This window comes from Spermophilus citellus (assembly GCF_964194105.1).
Source record: "Spermophilus citellus genome assembly, chromosome: X".
Lineage (NCBI taxonomy): Eukaryota > Metazoa > Chordata > Mammalia > Rodentia > Sciuridae > Spermophilus > Spermophilus citellus.
The window spans coordinates 147,186,080-147,213,566 of NC_138190.1; the positions used below are offsets into that span (position 1 = coordinate 147,186,080).

General features: G+C 53.3%; 1 protein-coding gene across 5 annotated transcripts; it reads right to left on the reverse strand.

Annotated features, from left to right (window-relative positions):
- Window positions 1–607: 607 nt before the first annotated feature.
- HCFC1 (host cell factor C1) lies at window positions 608–27,487 on the reverse strand. Of its 5 annotated transcripts, none has more exons than XM_081277426.1 (26): window positions 26,065–27,487; window positions 19,042–19,190; window positions 18,648–18,808; window positions 17,747–17,955; window positions 16,580–16,664; window positions 15,917–16,023; window positions 14,338–14,517; window positions 13,892–14,251; window positions 13,414–13,574; window positions 12,613–12,810; window positions 12,026–12,250; window positions 11,760–11,864; window positions 11,283–11,502; window positions 10,787–10,929; window positions 10,499–10,637; window positions 10,061–10,281; window positions 7,947–9,450; window positions 7,541–7,704; window positions 6,434–7,007; window positions 5,738–6,064; window positions 5,396–5,514; window positions 5,159–5,296; window positions 4,452–4,637; window positions 3,390–3,690; window positions 2,711–2,774; window positions 608–2,509 (listed from the first exon to the last, which is right to left on the reverse strand). In XM_081277426.1, the coding sequence occupies exons 1-26, from the start codon at window positions 26,255–26,257 to the stop codon at window positions 2,470–2,472; spliced, it is 6,273 nt and encodes a 2,090-aa protein (XP_081133552.1). In that variant the 5' UTR covers window positions 26,258–27,487; the 3' UTR covers window positions 608–2,469. The 5 variants fall into 5 exon arrangements, with proteins under 5 accessions (XP_081133552.1, XP_081133551.1, XP_081133550.1 ...); XM_081277425.1 differs by having other exon boundaries at window positions 5,738–6,061; window positions 6,434–7,010; window positions 26,065–27,486; XM_081277424.1 differs by having other exon boundaries at window positions 6,434–7,010; window positions 26,065–27,486.

The window sequence follows — 27,487 nt, forward strand, 5'->3', positions numbered from 1 at the left end:
CCAAACGCAGATGCCAGACTGTCACTTCTATATTTTCTCCTCTTGCCCTTTGGGGACCTCACTTGTAAGAGGAAGCTGAAGAGGATTCATTACTGCTTCATAGAGTGCCCACCATGTGCCAGACACATTTGTCCTGTCAGGGCTGGCACTCTAGGAGGCCTTCTGGTGGTCCTAGCCTTCAGTGGGATGCACATAGGAGCTGCAGCTCAGCTCCTGCCCTGCGTCCCATCCAAGGGAGTTGGCTGCTGGTATCATGCTCTGGTGTCAACTCTTGTTAGGGAGAAGGTGATTTGGCCCTCAGACAAAAGGCATGGGTAGCAGTTGGCCTATGGGCCCCTCAGACCTCACCCTGTATGGCAGCTATTATGCAACCTGCTGGTTACACCAACCTAGGATTGTCGTAAAAGGCATCTCAGGACACAGCGGGAGGTCCTTGCTCTGCAACCTTCCAGTTTGGGAGAACTGAGAAGTGGAATCCCTTATCTACAATGCTTAGGGAACAAAAGGCCCCCAGGTGGCTCAAGTGAGCCTTGGGGAGGTCCCAATTTCCCCCTCTTCCACAGGACACAGGAAACCTGGACACAGTGAAACACCAAATGGTTATTTCAAAAAAAGTCTTTTAATTGTTCAAAATAGCACAAAACGACATCGCACTATGGTAATATTGAGTCACAGGGGTTACTCTACAATAGATGAACGGGTGGTATTGTTCTCAGAAACAAGAGAAATCAAAGGGCATTTGGGAGAAGGAACAGGGGTAAAACAGTGGGACCAGGCGAGTGGGCTCCAAGTTGACTAAACGTGACATTTTCCACAGCGAAATATACTATAATACAACAAACCAGAGGCCCCAGAGGGTGCAGGCCAGAGGTGGGAGGGGCTACCCTTTCCCCTCCCACCACATCTCCAGAGATGGCAGGACTGAAGATTGGCTGCTCATTTTAAATCCTTGCATGACCTGTTTGCAACCTTTGCTCATCACCTAAAGCCTGGGTGTGGGGCAGAAAAATCCAAACAGAGCTCTAACTCCCCAAGTCTGGCCCTTTGCAGGGAGGATCGACCTAGTCTGGGGATAAGGCTTCAAAATTCATGGAGCTGATGGCCAGTGTTGTTAGCTTCAGGCTCCCTCTGGGTGACACAATGCACTCTCCTGCACTGGAGAAGGCCTCTGAGGACACCTCATTCCCATTCTTTCCCTTCAGTTCAGGGTGTCAGTCTCTCAGACAGTAATGCTGGAGGTGGGCCCACTCTCAAGCTCCCTCAAGCCTGACCCTCTAGGTGTGAAGTGCTCACCCATGGGGAGTAAGGTTTGACAGCTCACCCTTCCTTTGACCTAGAGGCTTGGGGACAGGCAAAGAGGCAGAGGGCCGGGGCTAGCAATTGGAAAGTTGGGCTGGGTATTGAACACCAGTCCCATGTGGGAGATTCCACACCTATCCTGCCCCAACTGCCCCCACCTTTTCCTCCTGAAAGATCCCTGCCAAGGATTAGCCAAGGAGAAAAAAAGTTGGAAAAAAAAAAAAAAAAGATAAACATTCTGTACACAGCTAACAACAAAAAGGGACAAAACCCCACACGCTAAGGCTAAAATTACAATAAAAATGTTAACTTCATCAATTTCAACTTAAAAAAAAAAAATACAACAAATGCAGCAGTTGGTGATGTGGCCCCAGCCTCAAGCCAGGCAGGGCCAAAGCCAGGCTTGCCAGGGACCACTCCATGCCCCATTGGGAGATTTCAGGATTTCACAGCCGCTGCTCAGGCTATCCAGGGGGTCCTCCTTTCCCCTCCTTCTAACTCCTTATTTTCTCTTTGTAAAGGGGAAGGGGAGAAGTGGGAGCATGAAGGCCTCAGAGAAGATCTGTAAGCTTCCTGTGGGCTCGCTGGGCGAGATAGGACTGGCTAAGCCTGAGGAAGGGATGGGAGGTGACTGGAAACACAAGGGTAACAAAATAAAATAGAACCAGACAGATAACCCAATTTGGGATGCCCAGGAAAGTCTCTCTGAGGAGGGACCCAGGGGTACCTTTCCTTGGCTCCTCTACCCAACCGCCACCCAGAACTTGGCTGCCCCCTCAGGCCAAGGGTGAAGAACCACACAGGTGCAGGCTTTGAAGCAAGGGTGATGTCTACCTCCTTTGAGTTTCAATTCTTTCCCTCAAAGGCCTCTACAGCCTGGGGGCAGGTGCTGGAGGGAAGGGGAAAGGAGGAGCGCCACTCTCCTGCTCCTGGCTCACTTATCACTTGCTGCTCTTTCAATCTGCCTTCTGCTTCCTCCCAACAGCAATGATAAAATGTGCTTTCTTTATTGTAAAAACAGACAGAAAGAGGGAGCATGAATGGTGGCCAGTGGCTGGTGAGGGTGAAGTGCGAATGCCGGGCAGGCGGGGCAGGCAGGGCAGCCCCTGATGGGTGGTTCCTGAAGCAGAGGGGGTCTGGAGAAGAATCCAGGTGCTGGTCAGCTTACTTTCACTGACCATCTGCCTTAGATTTCTTTGGAGCAGATTTCCTTGGAAAATGGAGTGGGGGAGAGGGGGGAGAGAGAGAGAGAGAGAGAGAGACAGAGAGTGTTAGGCTCCAACTTAGAGTCAGCAAGACCAGAAATATGGGACACCTGGTGGATCCAGTCCCAAGCCAACTGATAAGAGGCTGAATCTTACTATTTCCGCCCCCCACCTCAGAGTGTTCCTGAAAGGGACCTTCTGCTTACATTTCCGGAGAGGACATAGGCCGCTTGCTGGCCGGCTTGGTGCCTGAGCTGTCTTTACTGGTTTCTAAAAGGAACATGAGATGGTGAGCAGCCTGGCAAAGAGCACGGAATGCATTTGTGATTCACCCCGCCCCCAACAGCCCTGGCCACCTCTCTGCTGCCCCTCAGGACCCAGAACTGCGTACACTCCCCTCAGATCTCCAAGATACAAGTCAGAGGCCCACTGGGCTTCAATCTTGCCTCTCTTGCTGCTTTCCCTGCCCTCAGAGGAGCAGAAATACTGCCCTCTGATGGCTGCCCACCCCACCCCACCCTTGCCCCCCACCCACAGGGCTCCAGACTCAGCTTGGGCTCTCTACTTTTGGGAGCATGCTTTTTTTGGACCTAGAAATCTTTGTCCCTCCCTACCATTCTACACCATTGTGCTACCATGTTATAGAACTCCCATGTTGTAGAACTCCCAAGTCTAGCTTGAAGCTGGGGCCCCCTGCCCTACTCACTGCCTACTCCCATGGGAGCACTATACACAGCATTAGCAGGAACAACTAGGGGAAGGCAGGACACGCAGGATGAAGAGGGGACAACATCTGAGAAGAATCCTATAGTAGGTCAGTACCAACCTCCTGCTGTACCCAGCTTCCCCATAAGCTGCCCTAAGAGCTCCACAAATGATACTTACCTTGCAACCACCTCACTTGTGTGGCTGGGCCGTACCCCTTCTCATTGCGGGCAGCAATGCGGAAGATGATGGCGGGCTTGGTGGTGTAGTCAATGTGGGCATTGGAGAGGCTGGAGGACTGCACAAGGCAAGAGGGGCTGGGCCCGCAGTACACTCGCATAAAGGCCAGCTGGGCTGGGGTTGAGCTCTTGGGCTCGCCGCCAGCCTGTGAGCTCTGGATGGCCAGGTACACAGAGTACTCGATGATCTTGCCGGAGGTCACAGAGGGCGGCTCCCAGGTGAGGTGAGCACCGTCTGGACTCTAGAAGCCAGGACAAAAGGTCAAGCTCTGCCTTCTTCAGTCACTGAGGTCTCAGCCCACCCGGCCAATCCCCAGAATAGGGCGCCAAGAAGCCTGCAGTACTGATTGCTCCTACCCCAAGAGCTTTTTTTTCCCCCCTAACACAATAGAGATATTCCACATCAGAGATCAAAGAACTTTAAACTAAGAGCAGGCCTGGTGGCACATGCCTGTAATGCCAGCTACTAAGGAGGCTAAAGCAGGACAAGTTGTAGACCAGCCTGGGCAACTTAGAGAGACCCTGTCTCAAAATAAAAATAAAAAGGGCTAGGGATGTAGCTCAATGGTAGAGCCCTTGCACAGCATGCACAAGGCCTCAGGTTCAATCCCCAGTACTACAGGAAAAAATAAAACATTGAGCAGTATAGAGAACTTGACACCATGTGCCTGCTCAAGGACACTAGCTGCCAGGCTACAGAGAAAGAAACTGAGGCTGGGGAATAGAAAGGAACTTTACCTTGTCACCCTGGCAATTGATGACACAGCCAGGACCAGAAGCCAGAGTCTTAGCATTCATTACCCACCAGGCAGCAGTCTCTGTCCACCAAGGGTGGGCCCGGCTACCATGCTCACATCTGTGTGCACCCCCATCACCACCACCACCACCTGGGTCCTCTGCATGGATCGGGAGCTCTGTGCTTGTGCACTCAGCTGAAATTTGCTCTGCTCCCAGCAGGCAAGGGACCAATGGTGGGGACAGGCCACCCCACAGGGAGACTCACTTTGCTGATTTTAATGGCACAAGGGGCCCCTGGGAAACCAGGCAGACATGTCTTAAAGGCTGAGATCTCGCTGAAGGGCCCCCGGCCACAAGCGTTGATACCAGCAACACGAAACTTATAGGCTGTGCCTGGCTGTAGCTCCTGCTTCTTCAGTTGGTTATAGTCAGGGACAGTGCCCGAGTCATCCTGGGGAAAGAAAATGTAAAAATCAGATGAAGAAAAGAGAAGAAAGTGGCATGAAGCTCGCTGTCAAGAAGTTGGCCCTGTGGGCTGTGGGTTAAGCTCAATGGCAGAGCATTTGCCTAGTACTCAAGGCCCTGGGTTCCATCCCAGCACCACAAAAATTAAAAAGGCAGCTAGGGGGTCAGCAGAGCAGATGTCCATCTTGGGAACACTGTAGATGCATGAGAACTATGTGGTGAAGGGGAATGAGGTCACCAATGGCTGCCCCTATGTGGCAAGGAGGGATATGATGAGGTTGGCTGAGGCCAGGCACCATCAGGAAAGGACCAAAAGTTTTCACTTTCTTACTGCCTCAGGGGGGTCTCCACCTGGCCATCCTCAATGTTTACTGATCACTCAAGTTGGAGAGAAGATAGTTTCTTGTGAGCCTCAACTCAGGGCAGCAGAGCCAAATCTGCTTCTAAATATTTGCCCCACGGCCAGGATCCACTCACCCAAGGGTACCAGCTCTTGGGGACACTTACATCTGATGGGACAGCATCATCAGGTGGCAGGAAATAGTGAGTCACCATCACATTGGTGCCCTTAATGACCCCCACATCAAACCACTGGTTCTCCTTCTTCACAGGGGCTTTGCTGGGTGGTGGTGGCAGGTCTGGCTTCTGGAAAACAAAAAGGGAGATGAGATCAGGTCCTTAGCCCTCAGGGTCTGGAGACAGTGCTGATCCCTGTCCCCCAGAGTCCCATCACACCCAACTCACCACACCCAGGGACTCTATGCCATTGGCCACTTCAGTTAGGGTAGCTGCAGCCTGTAGCTTCGCTGGGCTAGCTACCACAACTGGCTGGGGGGCCACAAAGGTGTTGGACGGAGCCAGGCCTGGGAATAAAGAAGGTATCAACAGCAAAGGTTCTGGAAACCTGACTTCTCTGCAGGGCCTGGACCTCCTGAAATGGCACCCTTATGCTACCCTCACCTCCCTGTCTCCCCCTGGCCACCTTCTACCCACGTACTCTAGCACCAATTACCCCCCAAATTTCTTTCCCAAAATAACTAAGCTCCCCAGGGGTAGGGCTCAAAGCCAAGGCAGGGCCCTGCTTACTCTCAGTGGCTGTTGAAGGCAGCAGAGCCACGGTACTGGGGACAGCACCAGCCAGCTCATTGAGGCAGTTGCTTTCGATGGTTGGGTCATTGAGGCTGTCGGCTGGGGCTAGGGCCTCGGTAGGGAGGTGGTGCTGCTGCTGGGCCTGGGCCTGGGCCTCCTGCAGCTGCTGCTGTTGCTGCACCAAGGCAGCCAATTCCTGCTGTGTCAGCACAATAGGGATGGTGGTGGCCTGGCCCTCCTGGCCCTCGGCTGAAAGGTGACCCAGCTCTGCTTGTGTCACTGCTGCTGCCGCCTCGGATGTGTCCATGGGCTCCCCGGTGCCTGCTCCAAGGCCAAGAAAAATACCACTCAAAAGGAACGCCAACATGCTTGGCCCTATGGACAGGGATGCTGTCCCTAAGGTAAGAGCTCAGAGACCTGTTTCTCTGATGGCTTTTATCCCACCCATACCCCACTGTGGGTTGTACTCTGGCCACTGGAACCAGCCTCCTTCTCGGTTGTTAGCTCCAGCCTGCCTGGCCAACACAGGTCTCCCCACCACTGGCCTGCCCAGGGTCTACTATACCACTCTTGCAGGAAGTAGGCCTTCTCTCCTCAGCTGACCTACCACCACCTGTTACTCAGCCCTCTATTTAAGGCTATCATTCCTCATGAGGAGTCTATTTTCTCTTGGGACTCCTGGTTAGCACCTACCCATGACAGCCTGCTGTGCGGCCTGGAGCACTGCCTGGATGGCCAGGGCCTGGGCCTCCTCGGTGGCTGCAGCCTGGGCAGCTGCTTCTGCAGCAGCAGTCACTGCAAGCTCCTCAGGGGTGAGCCCTGTTACCATGAGGGTGGTGGTGCCTGCCTGGGCCTCAGCCATCAGCTCTTGGGGAAGTGTTAACTGGTCTACTTCAGACTGTGTGGGCTGGGGTGGCTGGACCACCACAGTGGCCACTACCGCTGAGCTGGCAGGCTCCTGGCCTGAAGATGGGTCCCCTGTGCTGCTCAGATCCACGGCAGTCTGAAGCTCAGGGGTCTGGGAGGCTGACAGGACCTCGGTGGACTCCCCCATCAGGGGTGTGGAGGAAGACTGCAGGAGTTGCCGTGGTGGCAGCTGCTGGCGAGGTCCTGGTGAGACCTGGAGTTCCTCTGGGGGCTGCAGGATGTCAACAGCAGAGAAGGGCATGTCAGAAGTTTCTGTGTTGGCTATGGTCACTGTTATCGTGGCTGGGATGGGGACTTCGGAAGTCAGAGCCCCTGGGGTAGTCTCAGTCAGTGATGAAATCTTCTAGAAAGGGAGAGAAGCTCCCGTCAGAGGTGGGGAGGGAAGCCAGGACCCAGTAGTGGGGCTAAAAAGCAGGATAGCCTTTGCCTTTCCCTTTGGGCCTATAGGGTCACTTGTGATGGGCCATCTTGACCCCATGCTAAATGGGAATGGGGACAGTGGGTCATCAACCACCACAAAGGGTACAGTGAGAAGGGTAGACCCTTGAGACCCCCAGGTCAAATTGAATTAGTCTTCAGAGGCTTCCCAGTATATAGGCAAAAAAGCACTCAAACCCCCACCATCTCACTTTTATAGGCTACAGTGAAACCACAAGCGACTGGAAACAGCTACGGAGACAAAGCGCCCTGGAATGGCTGAGAACTGTCGGACAGCTGCCTCCTGCCAATCAAGTATGGAGGCTGCCCTTTTACGGTCTGGAAAAGGAACCAGGAACAGCACTGTGCCTGGTACAAGAGCGACATCTGGTGTCTGACTCTGGAACAGCAGGGGCCAAAGGGTACAGTGGATGAGGGATCCCTTCTGGCTCTTACCGGCACGGAGGGGCCTGGAACAGGTGTGGACTGTGTCACGGTGGTCACTGCCCGTGGCAGCGTGGAGGACACAGTTGTTGTGATGGCACTGGAGCTGGCGATGTTCACACTGTCACCCTGGGTGCTCTCCACCTCTCCCTGATCACTGGCAGCTGGTGGGGGATCTGTGAAGGCACAGGCAGAATGGTTGGCTTCTGCTTTCCTCAAGGGAAGACCAGAGAATGAGACAGTATCCTGGAGACACCCCAATGTGTAACTTGACACGTCAAAGATCTCTCTACCTCACTCCACTTGCAGATTGATTGCCACAGCATATTAGTCTCTGGACATAATTTTGTCACCTTTTTTCTCCTCTGAGCCTTGGGGTCTGGGGGATATGAACATAAGGACAAATACCTTCACTCACCTTGATTTGAGCTCATGTTGGAGGTGACAGTGGTGGCTGTGTGTGTGGTGCCCGTCTCGTGGGTCTCACAGGGGGGGTTGGAGCACACCCTCTGTGTTGGGAAAGGAGCCAGCAATGCAGCACCAGCCTGGGAGGTGACGGTGGGCACTGCTGTTGCCTCCAAGCTGGACTCCAGGGTCCTGTGGGATGGGGCAGCATCAGGGAGCAGGGCACCCATGCTGACTGACATAGTGGTGCCTGTGGAAGTGGTCTGGTGCGTCTCACAGGGTCGGCCAGCAGGGGGCTGCTGCCCACCCTCAGGCTGGCCTGCCCCCCCATTTGAGGTGGCAGTGGTGGCCGTGTGTGTGGTACCCGTCTCATGGGTCTCACAAGGCGGGTTGGAGCACACCCGCTGGGCGCTGCCTGCATTGGAGGTAGTGGCGGTGTTGGTGGTGCCTGTCTCGTGGGTCTCGCATGGCGGGTTGGAGCAGACTTGGGTCATTGTGGATGAGGGGCACAGCAGAGCCTCCAAGGCCGTCACAGTTACAGTGGTGCTGGGTGAACTGGTTTGGAGGCTCTCGTATGCAGGTGTGGGGACCACACGAGCTGCACTGGGCTCCCCAGTACCTATGATGGAGCGTGCCGTGGTGGGGGTGTTGGTTGTGTGTGTGTGATGCGTCTCCAACTGGCGCCCCAGGAGCACGTCCTTGTTGCTGGGGCCACTTGGCCCAACTTTACCACTCAGAGGGGCCAACTGCACAAAAGCAGGGCTGTGGACCCCAGCTTCCAGGGCCATGCTTGGCCTCAGCAGGGAGCCAGTTGAGCATGGGGCCCCAGTGGCCATCACAGTCATGGTGGTGCTGGTTGCACTGGTCTGGCGGGTTTGGCACTGGGGCTTGACAGAACTTTGGGCTCCCTCCAATGCCCCAGGAACCACACTGATCCGGACCACAGTGGGGGTGGTAGAGGCACGACGGGTATCTCGTTGCTGGCCAGCGCCAATGCTGGACATGGCCGTCGTGGCGGTGCTGGTGGTGCCCGTCTCATGGGTCTCACAGGGTGGGTTTGAGCAGCCATGCTGCCCAGCCATGTTGGAGGTGGCTGTGGTGGCAGTGTTGGTGGTTCCTGTCTCATGGGTTTCACAGGGTGGGTTCGAGCAGACGCGGACCACACTACCATTCTGCTGCCCCACAGTTGAGGTCACAAGAGAAGCAGCTGCCTCCTGCCTATCACAGACAAACTGCACTTGGGTGGGCTGGGGGTGTCCCCCAAGGTTGGCCACAACAGTGGTGGTGGCCGTGTTGGTAGTGCCCGTCTCGTGGGTCTCACAGGGTGGGTTGGAGCACACCAGTGTCACAGTGCCAGGCTGAACATCACCCTGGCCAGAGTCGGCAATGGTGACTGTGGCTGTGGGCTGCTCTGTAGTAGGTGAGGCCAGAATGGACACAGGGAGGTCGTGCACAGGCTGGGCCTCGACCCCACTAGGCGCTGTAATCAGAGTCACCTGGGTAGGCTGAGAGACAGGCTGGGGGAGATACAAAACCAAAAGAGTTAGTATCATGAGTTACATGACTTCCCATCTGTCTTGTCTCTCCCATCATCCTACATTATCACCCATGCCAAATGGGACCACAAACTCTGCTCCAAACCAGCCCTGGCAAATCTGTCTCCCCTCTGATCCCAAGACGCTGACTTGATGAAATACCAGGGAAGAGTCACTGCTTTGCCTCAAGGGCAATTCAAACTAAGGAAGGGGTTGTGAGACAGGGCCAGGACAGGAGAGGAGGCTAGAATAGAGTCCTTCTCAGGGATTGTAATCCCTTGATGATGTACAAAGGCCATCAAGAGATTCCTCACTACTTTTAGAAATGCAGCTTAAGAAAACGTACGGAGAAAAGACCAATACTACAGGCACATGAAGATGAACTCTATAACATTATAAGAGAGTACGTATTGGCTCAAACAGGAGGTCTCACCACAACAGACTGAACAGGACTATACATCAATAAGGAAATCACCCCACGTGCTGGAAAAGCGCCAGAGCTGCACAACTTCTGGGAAAGGGCCTAGTCCTCCCATACTCTTCACCTGGGTCACTGCTATGTGCTGTGGCACATCCTTGGGCCCCACCCTACCTGCATGGTGATGGTGGGTGTGGTGAGCCCGCCAGCGGCTGTCAGTGTGGTCTGCGCAGCTGACACGGTAATGGCGGTGGGGTTAATCACCTGGCTCGAGAGGGTGGCGATGGTACCCAATGTGGTGATGGGCGTGGCCAGGGAGGCGCTGGTGCTGTGGCCCCCAGCTCCAGCAAGGCTGGTGGAAACAGTGCCCGTCACCGTGCCTAAGGTTGTGACACCTAAAGGAAGGGAAGCAGAGATAAAGTGTAGCCTGCTGCTACCACTGCCTTTCCAGTAGCATCTCTCCATGGATGGGGCTAAGGGACCAGGAGCTCTGGAGTGCAGCTACTGAGGACCTGCCATCCTCCCCCAGCTGGACTATGGGGAGGTGGCCACAGGAAGCCTGTAGGGATGGAGCCCAGCCATTGTTGAGGCCCTAGTCTGTGGGCTACACACCTGTGGTACCCTTCACAACCAATGTGGTGACGGCTGGCTTGACGGCAGAGACGGTGACAGGGGTGACCAGGCGAACGCCCCCCATGGGCACGGTGCGAAGGATGGTGCCTGGCTGTCCAGGGGCCCCCTTTAGCACCACCTAGAACACCAGAGCAAAGCGCCACCAACATCACTCCCAGGCTGGCTGGACTGTGTTGCCCTTCCCAGACCTGTCAGGAGGACATGTGTGCCCTGCTGGGGTGGACTACACTAGAAACCAGGGTGAAGAGAGGGTCATGTGTACCTTACCTGTGTCACTCCTTGCTGCCCATGGCCAGTGGCAATCTTGGGGACAGCAGTGATGATTTTAGCAGGTGCTCCAGTTCCTGAAGTCATAACCTTGGTGGTAATAATGGTGATGGGGGACTTGATGCCAGGACTACTAGTCACACCTGAATAGGAGACACGGGGATGGGGTGGGGTGGGGGGTGGACACGACATGGACATGACATGAGTTCTGTGAAGACATCCCATATCCCATCTTCCTTGGGCCCCCTTTTAATGCAGTCCCCTCTGCAGCCCCAGAGATAAAAGAACTGCCAATCAGAATCAGATGCCTGCCAGCTCCCTACAAATCTCAAAAACCAAAAAAAAAAAAAAAAAAAAGCAAAAGGATGCAGGAAAGAGGAAACCAAAATCAGGGTCCACAGTGTAACTGCCGCCCCCCTTCTTCTTCCTGCTTCTGCCTCATGACAGGTACTTGTCAGCAAGGACCTTCAGGAACCTGTGTCACGGATGCCCCTACCTGTTGCGCCTGCCTGGGTAATGATGGCGGACATGGGGATGGTCTTGATAATGGTGGTCGTGCCAGGTTTTGTAGTGCTGGGGGAGACACTGCTGATGCCCAGGATGGTGGGCTTGGTCCCTGCTCCACTGGCCTGCGTGGTGGTGATGATGGTGGTAGGTTTTCCATCTGCTGAGGTCACCAGCTTCAGGATTGTCCCTGCTGGCAGGGGTCCTTTGGTCTGAAATAGGAAGCAAGTATGAATGGGTACCACTATAGGGAAAGAACGTTTGCTTTGGCTATTCTCCAATGGCAGTCTAAGTAGTCCAGGAAATGTTCTGCAGGTGATAGGACGGAACAGCAGGACTCTATAAGCAACACATGCTCCTGAAATCTTCCATGAGCAGAGACATTGAGTTATCCTCATGGCACAGCACCTGTTCTTGCCTATGAGGCTCTGAGTCTAGGGATCATTTTCAGTAAACACTAAGAGCTCACCTGGATGATCTGAGTTACAGGACCTGTAGATGCCTGGCCTGTGACTGCTGAAGTCTGAACTGGTTTGGTCTGGACCACTGACATCACTTTGCCCAGATTGGAAATCTAAAAAGGAAAGGATGGAGCAGGGAGTGATCCAGAAACCAAATAAGGGCATGGTCTGGACTGGGACTCTATTGGAAGTGGACCAGGGGCAACAAGTCACCCCTGGCAGCCACCTTAGCCTGGCAGCTGTCACATGTAGCCAGGTGGTGCCCGTCACTCACCAAAGCACTGCCTCCTGGGACGGAGATGGGGCTCTTCACAAGGGTGATGGTCTTGGTGACCCCACCTACAACTGTGGTCACCACCTGGGCTTGCTGGGCCACGGTCACGGTCCCTGACTTGTGCACCGTGATAATAGGGCGGGTAGACGTGTTAGCGGCAGAGGAGACAGATGTCCCCACTTGGGCAGCTGCAGTCTTCAGCATACGAGTAGCAGGATTGCTCACCTTGAGGGACAAAGATGTCTGCTGAGCAGGGTAGAGACTGAGCTGCCATTTGGAATGCCCATGGCTCTAGCTCTGATGCTCACCACACTTCATCCCCAGAACAAAATAGACTGGTTTACTTTTCCTTTTAATGATGCTAGGGAGCAGCCTGAATGACCACATGTCTATCCCTAAGGCTGCAATACCCCAAAAAGTAACTGTTTATGACACAGCCCACATCAGTACCAATTATGGACCAATGGCCTCAAGGGTTGGTCAAAAGCCCAGAAGAAGTGATTGCTATTTTATAAGATGACAGTGACCAGAAACGCCTGGCCCTGTGGTTGCTGGCTTATAACCAAGCCCAGAAGACAGATGCTCACCATGACGGGAGAGGAGGCCACCTTCACAGTGGCTGGGAGGGTGGTCGTGCCAGGTGTCACAGCCACAGTCTTGACGATGGTGGTGCCCGCTGGGACACTCAGCACTGTAGGCGCTGAAGAAGGAGGGATTTTCTGGGTGGCAGCAGCAGCAGCTGCCAATGCGGCCATTCCACTCATCTGCGGACTGCTACCAATCACCTGTGGCAGGCACAGGGCACGTAAGCCATGTGGCACCACCTGCCTCCCTGGAACCTGCCAAGGGACTCAGCAGCATCCCTTAGTTTTTCCTACTGCTGGCCCCTTTCTCCTAGCCCCAAATAAGAAAGATCGCCACCAAAAAGCAAGCACAGAAACCCCTGTGGCAGGAATTTGCAAGGCATTCTGGATCCTTTAAAAAAAAAAAAAAAAAAAAAGACAACAGAGTCAGTGCTACTGCACATGCTAACATGCACAAGGCCCCGGCTGGGTTCAATTGCCTACAGAGTCAGATACACCTAACTTCTTATGGGCCTGGGTCAGACCCAGCTGGCCACATTCTCCCTCAAGCTATAGGACAAGGAAGTCCACGTTTAAAATGCCCTGAGGATCACAAAGCAAGTTAGGTTCTTTTGAAGCATTAACTTATTAATTCTCAATCCTGCCAGAAATCTCACCACCAACATTTCACACACAAGAAAGGCATATGATACATGGTACAGGAGCCAGCTGGGATCCAAACCCATCAGAGCTCTATTTATTCTACTTGGTCACCAGAAAGTCCCGCTCCCATTCCCTTAGCCCTTCCCAGTGACAACTCCTCACCGTCCCCTGGGCACTCTGTGTGGGCACAACCATTCGCACACCGGCAGGCAAGGAGGTCACAGTGACAGGGGCTTTCCCAGCCTGGCTGGCAGGCCGCATTGTGACCAATGGGGTTCCTGTTGTAGCCTGAGGACCAGTCACTTTGAGAACAGCAGGGACACCTGATGAGAGAAGGTGTTGGCCATCAGCAAGTCACCTTCCACACAATGTCCCAGGCCCTCTGTATTTCAGTACATAGACCTGAACTACTCCTAGACCGGTCTGTGGTCTGTGGTTTGCTTTGTGTGTGGATCTTCTGTGCCTTCTGGCAAGTTCTCTGCAAGCAGGATGGAGCTTTCTCCTCCCCCTCATCCCTTTGCAATAAGCCCAAAGTCAATGGCTACTGGGCTGTTATTTAACAACCCTCATAAATCAGGGCAGTGGCTCCTACTTAGGCACTGAATGTCCCTAGGGATATGCCCCTGACCCCGCAGCTTACCTTGAGTCCTGGCTGCAGTGGGCACAGAAATGGAGCTGCCTGGCACTGTCGGCAAGACCTGGATGGTGGTGGTGGTCGGGGGCGCGGCGGCAGCCTGGGGCAGGAGCGTGATGCCTACTTGGGTCAGCGGCTGCACAGCAGGTGCGGCTGCTGCTGGGGCAGGGCTCTTGGGAGGGTTGGCAGGCACAGATGGGACTGGATTGGGTGTGGGGGAGGTGGCAGTAGCAGCCGTGGCAGGAATGTCATATTTCTGGAGCTGCAGAAGGTAACTGTCGGCTGTTGCCACTGCCCCCCAGCTCACCTCCAGGGAGTTGGTGTTGGCTCGTACCAGTTGTACCCGGGCTGGGGGTGGTGGCTTTTCTGTAAGAGAACACAGCTTCTAAGATGAGAGGAGCAGGAAGCTTTAGGAGTGGGATTGGTGCCGACCCGGAAGAATGGTGCCTTACCTGTCTCCAAGTACCAGAGGTCCTTGCAGCAGACCTGGTTGTTCCAGGCCTTCCGGTAGCCATCGCGCCCACTCCAAATATACAGGCGGGTGTTGATGGCAACTGCACAGTGGCCAGCTCGAGCACGAGGAATGTTGTCCTCCAGTGTGTCCATCAGGATGGTCTCCCAGGCCATGGTATCTAGGGGTTGGCAGGTGCCGGAGGTTAACAGGGAGGGTAGAGGAAACCCACCCCTTTCCCAATTCCCAGCTGCCCCTTGTCTTTTTATTGTTAGGGATGGGGAATAAAAACCAGAAAATTGTCAATGCACTAAATTAAGAACAAGCAAACTCCATACACCAAAAGCACCATTAAAAAAATATGATGCTGGGTGCAGTGGTGCACACCTATAATCCTAGTTATTCAGGAGGCCAAGACAGGAAGACATTCCAAGTTCAAGGCCAGCCTGGGCAACATAGCAAGACCCTGTCTCAAAAAAATAGAAAGGGCTAGGAATGTAACTCAATGGCAGAGAATACCTGGGTTCAATCCCCAGTAGAGAAAGAGAGAGAGAGAGAGAGAGAGAGAGAGAGAGAGAGAGAGAGAGAGAATGAATATGAGAATTGTTAGAAAACTATAAGTGAAGGTTTTGCACATCAAATAACACATGTGCCAGAGAGAGACAAGGGGGATCACGGTTTATAAGAAAAATTGAATAGAAAGGCCTTAAAACAAAAATGTACCCTTTAGTCAACATAAACCACACAGTACCTGGCAGTTTGAGTTCTGTGCCCACTGCAACTGGGGCTCAGGGTGAACCGATGCCAAGGGGTGGCCAGTGGGGAATTCCTGCCACCCAGCAGGCTGGCAGAGTCTGTATGCTGACGGCCAGGTTCCAGGAACTTGAGCACCACTGGGGTTATCTACACTGATATAGCCAGAGTGGTGTGGCAACATCTGATGGCAACTTTACCTCTAGACATTTTTTTTTTCCTTTGAGATGGGGTCTCACTATGTTGCCCAGGCTCAAGCCACTCTCCTGCCTCAGCTCTGAAGTAGCTGGGACTACAGGCACCACATACGCCTGGCTATCTACCTCTAGGTGTTAATTACTCTTTGAGTGCACTTGCATTTGGGTGAAAATGGTGAAAGGATACTCATAGGAGCAGCATCACAAGTTTTGGCGTCACAACAATTCAGAAGAATGCAGCTGCTTACTGTGAGGGGACGTGGAATGATCTCCAAAATGAAAAGTGCCAGTGCGGCCCTGTGTACAGCAGGCTACAGACCTACAGTTACTGCCTTTGTGTGTAGAAGAGTCCCTATAGCGGGGGCACAAGAAACCACCCATGTGGCTGCCTGAGATGTGGGGAGGCTCTGCACCAAATACACTTTCAGATGTCAGACCATGTATGTGATGAGACTATTGAAATAATAAGAGAGAAGAGCACTGCTTTGGAGCACTCTACCCAGTGGGTACTTCTGGTGGTTTCTAAAAGGAGCCATGGGCCCAGCCTCACTCCCCGCACATCCCACACAGCTCTCAGGGCTGAGGAGGGTTAGCCTCTCCCAGGCCACTCCGAGCCCGAGGAGGCCATACCCAGGTTGAGACAAGCCAGCGTGTTGGTACACTTCCACTCCTTCTCGTGTGTGGCCACTTTGACATCATCCATGACGAGAGGCACCCAGCCACCAAACACATACATTCTGAGAGGAGGGAGGGAAAAGCAGGAGAGGATTGTAGAGGAGGTGCCAAGCTAGAGGCCACCTCTTCTACTCTGGAAGTTCCAAACATACTCAGTTTTCTAGATCTCCCCAGGAGTCTCTCAGGGCGCACGAAGCCTTTAGATAGCCCTCTTCTACCTGGTGGCTCAGTTCTCACAAGAACTGCGTCACCTCTCCAGCAAGAAACCACTGTTTTGCTCATCTAAGACTCACCTTAGTTTCCATCGTCCCTAGATTCCCCTTAGGACCTTGGCATTCAAAAAGATAGCTACTTGTGGGGAGGATCAGCACCTTTGATGGGATAGAGCCTCACAGGCCCAAGAAGGGTCTCAGGCTGAGTTTTGTGGGCAGAACCCTCCATACTGAATTTATCTTCTCTGGATCCCCCAGGGTTGTAAGGGAAAAACGGGGCTACTCAATGCCAACCCAGCCAAGAAGCAGCCTCCTTGGGCCTTAGGGACTGTCACAACAAAACTGACCAGGAACCCTTCAGAGTGAGAACAATTCCAGGCCAGGAAAGAGGAAAGTAGCCACTCACTTGTTTCCTATGGTAGTTGCAGAGTGAAGACTGCGAGGAAGGGGTGCCACCCCACTGAGACTGGGCTTATTCCATGTCAGCGTCTCTGCAAAGATGAAAGAGAAAGGATTATCCAACACTGGACCAGACACAGAGGATATTCCCTGGACTTGGGCATGGCAGGTGTGACCTAGTACAAGAACTGCATCCCTGACCTTACTATATATAGCTCACAGAAGGCCCTCTGATTGTTACCCTAACAGCCAGATTCTAGTATTTTCAAAGTGATTCTGATGACCCCAGCAAGACAGTTTCTTTCAAAAAGTATTGAGCACCTCCCACGAGGAAGCAATGCTTCTGGAGCTGGGAAAGGAAGGCTGAACTCCCCCTTCAGCCACTCTCACTTCCTACCCTTCATGGAACACACCATCATACCACCTTAATGCTCTACAGACTGTGTTTTGGTCTATGCTGATGTTTCTCTCACACTGAACTGTTTGAGTGCTGAGTGTGATCTATGGGGCAACACAACCAATACCTACTCTCCCATTGGCAGACCTTCCAGAAATCTGTATTGGCAATCTTTTCCTAATCACCCCTGATGTCAGCACCTGGCTACCAGACCAAGTATCCCCCAAAAAGCTTAACAATCTGTGGGTATCCAATTTTACAACAGCCAGACTAGGCTGCATTAGTCACATGTAGACTAACGACTCCTAAGTCAACAAGCACTAATGCTACCCAAATCAAGAGTAATTCCAATCGAGAAAAACCTAATCTCCTTTCTTATTCTCCTATAAGCTAGCTAACAAACTCATCAGACTAAGCCTTACCTTCTTAAAAAGAATATCACCAACACAGGACAAAGATACCGGCTCACAAACCTAAGGACTATCAAGTGTCCTACCTTCACCCTGTCATAAGGAATGGAAAGAGCTAAAAAGGACACCACCTCCCTGTATGATGATGGCAGCCCAGACCAAGTCTATTACAGCAGCAAGGGCTTCCTTTTTTTTTTTTTGAGAGAGAGAGAGAATTTTTTAATATTTATTTTTTAGTTTTCGGTGGACACATCTTTATTTTTTTTTTTTAATGTGGTACTGAGGATCGAACCCAGCGCGCCCCATTCATGCCAGGCGAGCGTGTTACCGCTTGAGCCACATCCCCAGCCCAGCAAGGGCTTCTTACCAATATCCAAGGTCCAGAGATCTCCTAGCCTGCAGCCACTCATCCCTCCATAGATCACCAATTTGGATTTCTTATTGTCTTTTTCTGTGTAGACCACAGCAGTATGTGACTCTCGAGGTGGAGGCAAGACTCCGTAAGTGATGGGGATATCCCAGGCTACCACTCCAGAGCCTGGCCGTAATTCCAGGATATATAAGTCATTCAGGTACCTGATGAAGAAAGATCAGTTAGTGAGCCTCAATTCCACATGCTAGAGGCCTCGCTGGGTACGTATCAATGAGCAGCAGACTCTTGGGAACATAAAGGGGGCAAAGTCTGTGTGAACTCCAAGTTGTTCTTTTACCCTTGCCCTTGAGGAAGGTGCTGCCAAAAGCTTCTGAAGGCAAGCCTAATTGGAATAGCAGGACAGGGTGTGAGGCCACGTGGTCTCATCGAGTTCAGACCCAGCAGCAGGCCCCTCCAGGCTGCTGAGCTCACAAAGCTGAGCATTATACAAGGGCCTCCTAGAGCAAGAAGGGGGTGTTGGCCTGGGACTACCTCCAGACAGAAAGGCCCTTGGCCACAGGCCTTGGAAAATTCCCATCAGGAAACTTGTAGGCAGTGAAGGATGAGAGGGAAAGCACCAATTCTAAACTGAGTCTGAGGTACAGGGACCAGCCCAAGGCAAAGCAGGCTTCCACCTCATCCCATGAGGCCTACTCATAGTTTCAGATTTCAGAGTAGCAGAGTTCCTCAGAGAGCACTTAGTGCCAATCTCTCATTTGACAACCCAGCGCAGGAAAGGCACAATGCTGCAGTGGGCTTAGCTGGCCTATCTGACTTTAGGATTCCAGAGAGCCCTCTATCTAGGCAAGCAGACCCACCCTGGTGGAGTTCTATAGAAAAAAACAAGTGTTTTTACCTTGGAATGTTGTTCTTGGGGTCCTCGCTATCGTTGGCCAGACCCCCGAATAGGTAGCATTTGTTGCCCACAAGGGAGAAGCTGTGCCCAAGCCGAGGACATGGAGGGGGCCCGTTTTTGGGCGTTTTTGCTTTGAGTCTCTTCCACTCCCACCGGCTTGCCTGCAAAAACAAGACTTGGAGAATAACTCCTGGGATAAGAGGCCTCAAGTAGGGAATCTGGGGCAATTTATGGTGTAAAGAAGAAAAGAGCTCCTCCACTGCCTCGCTCATCATAAGCCCCCAAGCCACCAATGTAAAGGAGCAGTATAGGAGGTCATATGGAGACTAGAAGGCAGTGTGAAAACGCAGGTCTGTGAAGAAGGAAGGTCCCAGGGGCTCAACACCACCGTTACCTGGAGCTCGTAGAGATCGTTGCTGTATTTCCCGTACTCCACCATCCCACCAAACACCAGCAGGCGAGTACCATCACATACGAAGCCATAGGCAGCGCACCCCGGAGGGATGTCCCCTCTCACAGCCGGGATGAACCACTGGTTGGTTGCTGAAGAACAAAAGAAGTAGAAGTCAAAACACCCAGAAGCTTCTAGAATCTGAGCCTGATTCCTCATATCCCCCAAGTCCCCCAACCTTCACGTATAATCAGAGAAAGGAGAGGCTGAGCCAGGATGCTATCCCTTGGGAGCCCTATCACCCTGCACTTCCAGTCACTCTGGCCAGGCCATCTGCCAGAGCCCGGGACTTCAAATTACTACACAACTGCCTGTGACCATCCTGCTTCCCATCAAGGTCATCTTGGCAAGCAGGAAGTCAATGGCCAAGACAATCCATCAGCTTCTGGGAATCTGGGCACTGACTCTTCCCTATCACTAGCAGGATCATCACAATAAACTTCTGTACTCAAATGTCCTCTCTGAGCCCCACGCTTCTCCTAGAAGCCTACATTTCTCTCCCTGCACCACAGGGTCAAGACAGCCAGAACCCATGGCTGTCTCTTTGCAATAAAACAGCAACTGCTGCAGGCCTATGCCTCCCCTCTGTGCAGGCAGGCGAGGGAGGCCACAAACCAGCCTCAGCTAGCCGGCAGGGGAGAGATGGGGGCAAGAATTGGTCTCTGCTGACCTCCCGGGCCTTGCTGTCTGCTCTGACTTCCCCGCTGTTCTTGTCTCCTAGGTGATGGTCCACAGGCTCAGTGGCAGCGCCAGTACCCCTCCCCCACAACCACGCCTACGCCTATGCTGCTCCAGAACATTCTCAAGCCAGAGGTGGCAACCGCAGCAGAGCTTCTATGACAGAAGCTTCTCAAAAGCCCTTCACACTTCTGGCTGGGGGTGGGGGTGGGGAGGATACCAAGAAAGAGGGCAAATCAAATCCCATGCACTGCTTGGATCCCCAGTGCATAACAGAGTCTTGAGTGGAAATGTGATTTTTCCTAGACTGCCTGGTTTGTCTGGCTCCTCAATTCAGGCTCCCATGTCCCCTACATCTGTGGTGCCAGGATTTCTGAGAAAGTGCTGGGGAGCCGGGCACAGTGGCACATGCCTGTAATCCCAATGACTCAGGAGGCTAGGGCAGGAGGATCACAAATTTGAAGCCAGCCTCAACAATTTAGTAAGACCCTTCTTCAAAATAAAACAAAAGAGCTGGGGATGTAGCTCAGACATTGAGTACCCCTGGGATCAATCCCCAATACTGGGGGCAGGGAGAGAGCAATGGGGGAAATATCCTTCTACTATGACTTATTAACCAAAAGAGGCTGTCTCTCAAACTCCAAACTGAGGAATAGTTGTAAATCTGATTATGCGCCCCAGTCAGTCAGATCTCAGTTCCAGGGAATCATCTGGACAAAGGCTGAGTCAAGACTGTTCCCCTAGGCAGAGTGTGATGGTGCAGGCCTATGCCTCCCCTCCGTGCAGGTGGTGGTGGTGCCTGCCTGTAATCCCAGTGAGTTAGGAAGCTGGGGCAGAAGGATCACAGGTTCAAAGCCAGCCTCAACAACTTAGATCCTGTCTGAAAAAAATTAAATTTAAAAAGGCTGGGGATGTGACTCAGTGGTAAAGCACCCCTGGGTTCAATTCCCAGTACCAAAAAATAAAAAAGGACAGAAAAAAAGAAAAATGGTGGTCTCCACTAAGAGCTGACTTGGCGGGGGGTCAGGTGGGGAGTTGGTCAGGATATTCCTGTGGGGAAAAGTGGGAGGCTTCTGAGGTCCAGTCCAGGCTGCTAATTGCTTCTCAGCCTGACCGTTCATATTGAGATACCATAACAGAATAACAAATATACATTTAATGGGGATGAAAAGTGTTGTGAGATTAGGGAAGAGGAGAAACAGTAGTTTTTTCTTTATTCAAATACATTTAAGGAAAGGGGGCTGGTCATGGTCATTTATACAAGTGCCACTACATCCTGGATAACCCACAATGTGCCCCAAGACTCCACAGGCAGCACACCATTGTGCCCTGGGACACGCCTGAGGGAACAGGGCCTCCCCAGACCCCACAAATGCCACAGGTGGATTGGAACAGCTGCCCGCTCCTTGGCTGTTCAGCTGAGTCACTGGGACTCCAGGCTGCTAGCACTATGGTCTCTGTCATCTTCCTGTAAGACAGGTGCAATGTTTTATCAGCTCTCTGCCTCATTCTCATTTCCAGTGCAAATGCAAACCAAGAAAAGCAGGAGCTTTCAACGCCCAGGCAAAGCAATGCTGCACAAATGGGGAGAGACAGCCTCCCAAAATCCAGGCAAGAAGTTCCTTCCATCCAAGTTATCAGGATAAAAGCCAACAGAAGCCTCTGAGGCCACCTCAGTCCATCCACCTCTCGGTTGATAAAGGGACAGGGCCCAGAAGAAGTGACTCACCTGAGGTCACAGAGTAAACAGAGAGACAAGAACCTGACTGACTGAATCTGATCTATTTGTGTCCACCTGAGGATCTCATCTAGAGACAGCCATTGGCTACCACCCCCCCTCACCAGGGAACCCTTGTGCAGAAACAAGTAGCTACAGAAGCATGGACCAAGGTTTGGGATGAAAGCTAATGGCTAAAAGGACCAGCCCACAGCTTTCCCATCACAGGGTGGTCAGACACAATTGACCAAGTGAGAAGGGCTCTGTGATGCCCCAGGGTCTCTGGATCACCAGCTCCTTCTAAGTGACCCAAGAGGTGATCTTGTTCTAGAACATTCCAGGCAAGGCAGGACCCCTCCCCAACTCCCTTGGAGAGAGTATGTCAGGGAGTGCAGTTCCTGGGAGAGACAGAACGCAGGCTTTCCTCATTTAACCCATAAGTCCCATTCCACCCCCTGAAAGAACACAAGCAAGTAAGCTCTTCTCTCCATCTTTAAACCAGACAGCTGCTCTCAGCCATCCCTCAATCACCTGGGGGTATCATGTAACCTAATCCTTTGGCCCTTCAGTTTGGATATGCCCTGGCATGTCACTGCCCTCCAGGCTCGCTCTCACCAGACAGGGGAAAGGAGGCCACCCTCCTGCAGGATCTGATGTGATATGAAACACTCTCCCCTCTTCTCAGCTAAGACTGAAGCCCAGCTTCTATTTGCTCTCCCACCCCTCTTGGTGCGTTTGCCAACTCCATCTGTAGTTGTTGATGCCACCATCTAAAGACTGACACCCGTGCATCAGGGCAGAAAGTGAAGTTAAAGGAATCGTCTTCCTTTTTGTTCAATCTGTCACATCAGAGCATTTCCGGTGTGGCAGGCCCTGTGCTAGGAGGCAGAAAGGAACCACATCCTCTATTTCCCATCTTATAGGAAGGCTGTGCACCCTCTTCCAGCAATGGGAAGAGCTGAGAAGCAAGCCCAACTCTTGAGAGCAAAGCAAGGGTGATGGAGGGCACAAATGGAAACAAGGGGACATCTGAGCCAGGCCTTTAAGGGTGAACAGGATTTCCCGGCAAATGAAAGTAGCAAGGCCAATCAGGAAGTGACTGCAAGAGCCTGGTAACAAGTGAGGAGGGTCTGGAATGGAAGGGTAACAGATGTGTTACCAGCTGGAATAAGTGACCAATTAGGTACAGGGACAAAAGAAAAGGGGGGCATTCCTAAGATGGTGGCCCATAGCCCATAAATGAAGAGAAAGGTGGCAGAACAGTCAAGAGTGAAGGTCGTGCTCCTGCCCAATTCTGCCACCAGCTGGGGGGTGACCCTGGACTTGTCACTTCCCCTCTTGGACCCCAATTTCCTCATCTACAGAAACAAGGAAGTCTCATTAGATATTTTTTAAAATATTTTATTTTTAGTTATAGATGGATACAACATCTTTATTTTTTACTTTTGTCTGGTGCTGAGGATCGAACCCACTGCCTCATGCATGGTAGGCGAGCGCTCTACCTCTGAGCCACAACCCCAGCCCCTCATTAGATATTTTCTAAAGTTTCTTCAGCTGTACTGTCTATGTCACTAAAGCACTACCGAGGCAAAAGTAGCCTGTGCAAGCACTTGCTATCATATCTCTCCTCATCAGGGCACCCCCAACCTGGCAGGCTCTAAATCCTTTGGCTCAGAGCCTCTGGGTAATCTGCTTTGCCTCATGGAAATAAAATCCCCTGAGGAGCACTCCTGTAATCCCAGCAGCTTAGGAGGCTGAGGCAGGAGGATCTGAAGTTCAAGGCCAGCCTTAGCAATTCAGGGAGACCTTGTCTCAAAATGAAATTAAAAAATAAAAAGGGCTGGGGATGTGGCTCAGTGGTTAAGCACTCTAGGTTCAATTCCTGGTACCAGTCAAAACAAAACAAAACCAAACAAAATCCCAAAGACAAGGATGATAGCTACTTTAAGACCTCCCAAAGGCCAGTCAGGTGTCCCTCAGCCACTGTGGTTAACTGCCACCAAAGAACCAAAGAGAAAAGCCACATACTTTCTCTCACATGTACACAGGTACCTACCTTCAAGTGCACACACTCCACCCCATGCCCATCACCCCAGGTCACTGAGCTGACCAAGACACTGGAAACTAACCGAGGCAGTGAAAAGCCCATACACACACCATGAAATGACAAGGATTGATTCCAGACTGGCCTGCTCTCCACAGGAGCAAGTCTGTTTGAGGGTTGATCCTGTGAAGGGAAAAGTACAGAGGCAGAGGCATATGAATGTGCCTTGACCTCAACTGAAACAAAAGGAAACAAAACCAAGGTGAGCAGGAAAGGGAGTTGTGGGGGCAGATGGGTAGCCAGAACTCTGGGGCACCAAGTGCTAGGTACTGCCCTGGGCCATAAGAATAATGGATACACGGGGCTGAGGAAGAGCGCTGGGCCTGCTAGTTGCTCTTGAGAAGTTGCCTATCCAATTGACCCTGAAAGTTTCCAAACTGCTTCCTGGGAGCATTCCAGGACTCTGCTCTAAGCAGCCCTTTGGAAGGCTGACTACATTCTAACAGCCTACCTATTCGTGCAGCTTGATAAGGAATTAATGCCAAAGTGGTCAATTCATTTTAATAAATTAAGGAACTTGCAGAGGCCCCAAGGAAGCCAAGGCAGAGGCCTACAGTGGACTTTGGAGCTGACTGTAATTAGGCCCCTGCCCTACTTTCTAAAATTGCATTTCCCTGCCAGGGAGCCTACTCCAGGCCTCAGAAGAAAGTCAGTACGAGGAGTCAAGAAGGTGCTGTTCATGGCGAGGGCATCTCTAAAAACAGCTCTACCACCTGAGAAGCTGTATCCCTGCCCTGGGCCTTAGCTTACTGGGCTAATTCCTGCCACCACAGCTGCCCAGACTGGCATAAGCACCACAGACTCCCCCTCCTGCAGAGCCCAAGAGAAAGGCCCTGCTCTCTGGAGGCAACAGGTGCTGAGAAACAAGGAATGCAAAGGATCACCAGCAACCCACCAGCCTTTCAAAGTCAAGCTGGTAGGGGCCAATAATGTTAGAGGTGTTGAGGCCTGTCTGTGTTCTCAGTAATGGTGGCCACAGAGGTGGGTGGGGGGATCCCAGCCCCCAGTCAGAAGCCCCGTGCCAAGCCTCACTCCCCACGTCACTCCTACACACTGCCAGCTTCCTACCCCCAGAGCAAGGAGGTGATGGGGGCCAACCAAAGAATCAGCAGCCTGGCTGTGCCTTGTAGCCCATCCTAGAAGTTGACAGGAAGTTCTGGGACCACCAGAGCCTGGGGAGTATGGATCCCAGTGAAGGGGAGGAGTGGGCAGACTCAGCACTGCAAGATGCACCTCCCGCTGCTGTGGAGGCACTTCCTGAAGGCCACTGCAGCTGCAGGGGCTCTCTCCTCCAGCTCTCATCTGGGACTGCATCCACAAACCTGCAAGACGGCTCACCTTTCCTTCAGGGCAAGACGAGGGCTAGGAGCAGTCAGTGGGCAAGTTGGGCCCACCCTTGTGCTAGGTGTGCCGAAAGGGGCCAAGAGGCTTCCACAGGGGAAGGATGCGACAAAGCTGTGGTGGAAAGCAGCAGGCTTTCCGCCCCAGAGACCAGGCAAGGAAGGCTTCCAGGCAAGGGACAACATGTGGCTCCCACGAGGGAGGGGGCAGAGGCCACCGGTGCATCAGTCATGCCTGCAGATAAAGGCGCCTCTCAACTGACAAGGTTTTGGGGGAGACAGAGGGAGGGGCATAATCACTGCCTCGATCTCACAGAAGAGGGGAGGCACAGGGCTACCTGGTGAGGGAAAATGGATCCACCTCATCAACTGCAGGGCACCAGTTTAGGAAAAAAGGCTATTTGCGGAGAATAAAATACTGCAGAACTAAATGCCAAAAAGGGGAGGTGACACAGCCACGGTTCTATTGGTCCCCAAGGCCCCAGCGGCATTACCCAGGAGGCGGTGTCCAGCACAGCTCGCAACCCCCCCACCCCCGCTGGATTAGGCTCCTGAAACTCTGCCCCTCAAGAGCACTTCCCTCCGGCTCTCCAGAGACAGAACGGATCCATAATCCAAAAATTGTCATTTCTCCTGAATGGGCATAGACATTAGGGATGAGGAAGAGCGGAGCGAGCGAGAGGGGGGAGAACTCTGGCTGCGCCAAGGGGACACCTCCGCCCGCCATCCAGCCGGCGGGGGTAAGGGCGTACGTCTGAAGTCACCATCGGTGGTGACACCACCTCCCCCTCACCAGTTGACTACAGGGTTTCTCCCAAGTAACGAAAAAGCAACCCTCAAACGCAGGAAAGTCCGGGGGTGTAAGAACAGGGGGAAGACGAGGGAAACGAAGAGAAGGCAGGTAGTGCAAAGGAGAGAAGAAAGCACATCAGCGAAGGAGACGGAAAGATGGGACGAATGGAAGAGAGAAGAGGGAAAGGAAGACGGAGGAGGGCAAAAAATGGGGAGGGAGGGAAGAGGATGGTGAGGGAGGAGATGGAAGGAGGGAGGAGATGGAAGGAGGGAGGAAAGAGGAGGGAGAGGAGATGGAGGGAAAGATTCGAAGACCCAGCGGGCTTTGCACTCACCCGTGTTGTACACGTGCAGTTCGTCCACTATCCCTTCGTTGCCGCCACCAAACACCACGATGAGCTCCTTGATGGCCACGGCGCGGTGGCCGTGGCGGGGTCGGGGCACCGGACCCGACCAGCCCACCACTCGCTTCCAGCGGGGTTGCAGAAGCACCGCTGGCGAGTTGGCGGGCGACACGGCCGAAGCCATAGTTCCAAGAAAGGGTGCGGTGGGAAGAAATCACCAAGCGGGAAGGGAACCCCTCAATTCCTCTCACACACCCCCCCTTTCGCCTAAGGCAGCTCTCACGGAGAAGCGGTTCCTCACACAGCGGTGGACGACTCCATGGAGGCCGCCATCTTAACTACCCTCCTTCCCTTTGGCTCTTCCCCTTCTTCTCGCTCGCCCCTTCTCCCCAAGAGCTTCCCGAAACTGTCAACTACCTAAGCCCGAGAAGCTGGTGGCCGTCGAGTTCCGCCGCCCTGACTATTTGTTCGGGTGCTCCCGCTTACAAGCTCGGGCGAGAGGCCCTGGGAGCCGCCATCTTGAGCCGCCTCTCTCTCCTCCCTTCCTCAGTCGTAGCCCTCCCCCGCCGGAAATGGCGGAGCCCCGGCCCGGTTCCCACACCCCCAAGTCCCCAACACTGGCCGGCTTCCGGGGCGGGTGGAAAGGAGCCACAAGCGCCGCGGTCGTCTCAGCCCCGCCGGCGCTCAGACCACAATTGTGGGAGCCGCCATCTTGAGACTGTCCCGCTTCCCCGCCTAGCACTTAGTACAGCTGCCGCTCCCGAAACACCCCCGACTCTCTTAAGGAATGGAGTCACGCCGGAGGCCAGGGGAACCAGCTCGAACTCTCCGGGGCGGCTCCGAGGCCCGCACCGTACGGCTCGTGAGGTCTCGCACCTCTCTGTTGAGTCCGCCTCCGCTGCTCAGGCTGCGCCTGCCGCCCTGGGAGCCGCCATCTTGAGACTAGCTCCCCCTTCCCCCCTATTCTCTTCCTCCTTGGTCAGTTCTTCTACTGCAGACCAAACGCAAAGCAGCGTCCAATCCTCGCTTCCCTCCTTATGACTCCTTCCCACAGGAGCCGCTCCAAAGAGCCAGAGTTAGGCCCCGAAGTGGCAACTGTACGGCAGGAGGAGCGGTAACGGCAGGGCGCTCATGCCTCCTCCCTGGGAGCCGCCATCTTGTGTAAAGAAGTAACAACTAAACATGGCGGCGGCGGTCGGGCGAGGGGGTGGAGTCTGGCGACGTCACCACTCCCCCGCCCTCACACGGCTTCGCCTCTGGGTTCAAGCCTCTTAAAGGATCCCTGCGCTGCCCTGCGGCGGGAAGTGGGGATTGGTGCCGCTGTGCATTCGGCTAGGGCTCTAGCCTCACTTGGGTTAGGTGCAGACTCATCCCACCCCACGGCTCCCCGTGAGCGTGCCTCCACGCCTCCGCC

Bases quoted from the DNA above. Each gene is read 5' to 3' on its own strand.
- HCFC1 (XM_081277424.1), bottom strand. From the start codon at position 26,257: ATGGCTTCGGCCGTGTCGCCCGCCAACTCGCCAGCGGTGCTTCTGCAA. The intron at 16,665-17,746 runs GTAAGAAGCCCT...TCATCTTTGCAG, and splicing joins TCTCTGGACCTTGGATATTG to AGACGCTGACATGGAATAAG. The intron at 14,518-15,916 runs GTATGGCCTCCT...GCCAACCCCTAG, and splicing joins GCTGGCTTGTCTCAACCTGG to ATACCATGGCCTGGGAGACC.